Genomic DNA, 3,716 nt, shown 5'->3' with positions numbered 1-3,716 from the left:
AAGAACATATATCCATTATAGACTTAATAGAACAGCCATTCTGACAGGAGAGAATAAAGGTGATGAAAATGCGTAATATTTTACATTCAAAGCTATAAGTATCTGAAAATAACACAAAAATAAATGAATAGATGGAAATGCACCGAAATAAAGAAAAATAGGAATGGGTGGAGAAAATGAGGTTTTATTATATGTATTCTAGTTTATAACATACCAGCATATCAAAGCCATACACAATAATCTATGACGTGTGTTCTATCGAGAAATAATGAAACAGACCTCGTTTCCAAAAAAACCGTTTTACCATATTTCTTTTCATTTCGATGCAAAACATTGCTGATTTTGTCAATTCTGCTATCAGTAACTATCACATTGATAGTTCTATTATTCAAAATGTGCAAATATGCTTGGGTAAAGAAATGACACCAAATGGCTGGATCTCACTCATATTGAGTAATAGAGAATGTGTAGTATTGCAATTCAATAATGGAGCATTTATGAATCAAGGATTTGTGCTCAATGAGCAGAAAGTGTTGAAAGTGTTTGGAAATCATCAAATTGGTGCTATTTCATATAATGAAGAACAATCCATAGAAGTAGTAGAAGGAATCGTGGATTTGGATCATGGAAGTCGATTTGAAGGATTGGTATTGGCAGAAAACAAGTTTGGAATTCCATTTGGATATGGTGAAATGTATGATGATGATGGATTCTTGGTGTACAAGGGTATAATGATCAATTGGAAACGATTTGGATATGGAGCGAGTTATCATAATAATGGTTTGATAGAATATGAAGGATATTGGTGTGATGATAATCGATTTGGAATTGGAAAAGTGTATGATCGATCAGGTAAATTAGTGAATGAATGTGAATGGTATAATGGAATTGAATGTGATATCGATGAAAAATATGAAGGAGATGGAAGCAAACCAATGAATATCGGAATGAAACACTTGAAACTGATTGACAATTGTGTATTGATTGATTGGGATGTTTCATTATTGTATAATTTGGAATCAATCGAAATCGGCAATGAATGTTTTGAATCAGTGAAAACATTCAAAATCGATGGATTGAATCGATTGAAAACTATCAAAATCGGAAGCAATTCATTCACTCAGGTGAAAAGCACTGACGAGTGGGACTACGAGAAGGTCAACAACAAATCAAACTCATTCCACATATTGAATTGTGAATCATTAGAATCAATTCAAATTGGTGAATATAGTTTCAGTGATTTTGGAGGCGATTTTGAATTGAAGAATCTACCACAATTACAATCCATTCAAATTGGTACAATTGGAAGTGATTCATACAATTTTTGTTTTAGTTCATTTGTGATTCGAGGTATTGATATGATATTGTATATTTGAATGATGCATAGATCTTCCAAATCTACAATCCATTACATTAGGTGATGTTGCATTCGATTATTCCTTCTCGACAATATTTGAAAGTATTGAATGAATTCGAATGAAATGATTGATGTAGATCTTCCATCATTACAATCCATTCAACTCGGTGATTATGCACTTTATGGAAGATGGGGTGATGAATCAAATTCATTGATAATGCGAAGTAATAATGAATTGATTGGTTATGATTTGTTTTGTAGATCTTCCAAATCTAACATCAATAACTTCTGTAGATTGTAGTTTCTGTGAACCTCGTGTAGTGACATTGGCAAGTATTTCTGAATATTGAATATTGATAGTATTTAGATATTCCAAATCTTCAAAATGTCAAGCTACCTGATTCATTCTGGTATGTTCGATCGAAATCAATTTCGAGTATAGTTTGATTGATTTGATTTGATTCATAGATGTTTCTTCCATTCTCGCTGATCTTGTCAAAATCGATGAGTAAATCTATAATTTTGATTTGATTTGATTTGTTCAGTGATTCGTCATTGTTTGGGAACATTTCCATTGATTGATTGATTGATTGATTGTTTGTTTGTTTGAAACCGATTCTTGATCACAATTCATGATTCTATAATTATCAAAATATCAATCCTGCCTGATTAATAGGATGTTTTTCTTTACCATTTTAACAATGATACTGAATTATGATTGTTGTTTCAATCAATCAATCAATCAATCATTGTTTTCGATCATTATCATTATCATCATTATTATTACCAATGACCCAATGATCACATATTGAACATTCACAAATAATGAATCCAATCTACCAATAATAATAATAATAATAATAATAATAGTAATATACAAATGATGGTTTGAATAGGTTTGAACTAGGATTTGTTCAATATTGATAGGAAACTACTTGCTTCGAATAATCATAATAGTCATAATCATGATGAATAATAAGATTGGATTTGCTAGTGACACAATGGAATGGTTGGAATCGATTGATATTGGATGATTATTCACATTTGTGAATCCATTGTTAAATCGGTAGATAATACAATAGAATACAATACAATAGAATGATTGATATTGAATTAGGATATTGATTTTGACTTATTGAATAGGAATCGATCACTGTATACATAGAATAGAATAGAATAGAATAGAATAGAATAGAATCAAATAGAGGTGAAATGGATAAAACAAGGCAATGAAACTAGAATAGAATAGTATAGAATAGAATCCGATTGAATAGCATTGGAAATCATATTGGATTCACCATTCAATCAATCCAACTATCATTTCTTTGTTTGTGTGTTTGTTTATCAATGAGTCACAAAACATGGATTTATCAATTTGATAATAATGGAATCAAATCGGATGTGTTTGATACTTGATAGTTGTAGTTAGTAGTAATATCAATCGTGGTTTCACAATTCGATATTTGGATGGAATGTCGTATTCTTCAATATCACACAAACCATTCACTCACTCATTCAATCAATCAATGGATGAAAGATAGCTGATTCAAAATGCAAATGAAGAATATCGTAAAGAATCAATTCATCATTCACACTCAATAATACTGATAAGAATAGAAAGGTTGTTCAATCCATTGATCCATTGAATGAATGATTGAATGAATGGTGTGTATTTGGTTAGTTTTCGATTTCCATTCATCATCATCATTATTATTATGATTGTATGATCATCCACATTATTCATCGGTCTATTTCAGCATATTGAATACCATTAGATCACTTTGGTATTGTTGATCATGAATAGAATGATTGGATAGGATCGATCAATCAGAATCAGAATCAGAGTCAGATTGATGATGAGTATTCAACCATCAATCCTCGTGATTATTATTAGTAGTAGTATTAGTTTTTGTTTTTGTATTTGTTCGATTATCAATGATATAGAATCGATCGAATGATTCATTGATAGCGATCCAATCGACTGATAGAATTATACAATTGATTCGATCGAATCCAAATGGAACAATCACTCAAACACATTGTAGTCTCAATGGTTGTTTTGCAATTGAATCGACCGAGATTCATGAAATCATTATGTTCGATCATTGTATTAGCTGGAATCTATCATTGTACTGTATTGCATAACAATACTCTTATTTCTTTCTTTCTTTCTGATCATTATTATTATCATTATCATTATTATTGATATCATTCAAATCATTAGATCCTATTCGAACAAGTCAATATGGAATCAGCATTTGATAATCACAATACAATAATGAGGCATATTGTGAGAACCATTTGTGTTGTGGTTTGAATATGAGTATTTCGATAATGGCCTTTCTTGGAATCCATTGTT

General features: G+C 30.5%; 1 protein-coding gene across 1 annotated transcript; it reads left to right on the top strand.

Moving 5' to 3' along the window:
• Positions 1-1,602: 1,602 nt before the first annotated feature.
• On the top strand, positions 1,603-1,707 carry GSBLH_T00001606001 (uncharacterized protein; the record flags this gene model as incomplete). The annotated part of the gene is made up of 1 exon (XM_013040031.1): positions 1,603-1,707. One exon carries the CDS (start codon positions 1,603-1,605, stop codon positions 1,705-1,707), a length of 105 nt encoding a protein of 34 aa, XP_012895485.1.
• Positions 1,708-3,716: the final 2,009 nt, after the last annotated feature.

Source organism: Blastocystis hominis, assembly GCF_000151665.1.
Source record: "Blastocystis hominis, Singapore isolate B (sub-type 7) whole genome shotgun sequence assembly, scaffold_12".
NCBI classification, from domain to species: domain Eukaryota; class Bigyra; order Opalinata; family Blastocystidae; genus Blastocystis; species Blastocystis hominis.
Note: the sequence above shows the minus strand (reverse complement) of the source record. Positions and strands in the feature narration are given on the sequence as shown.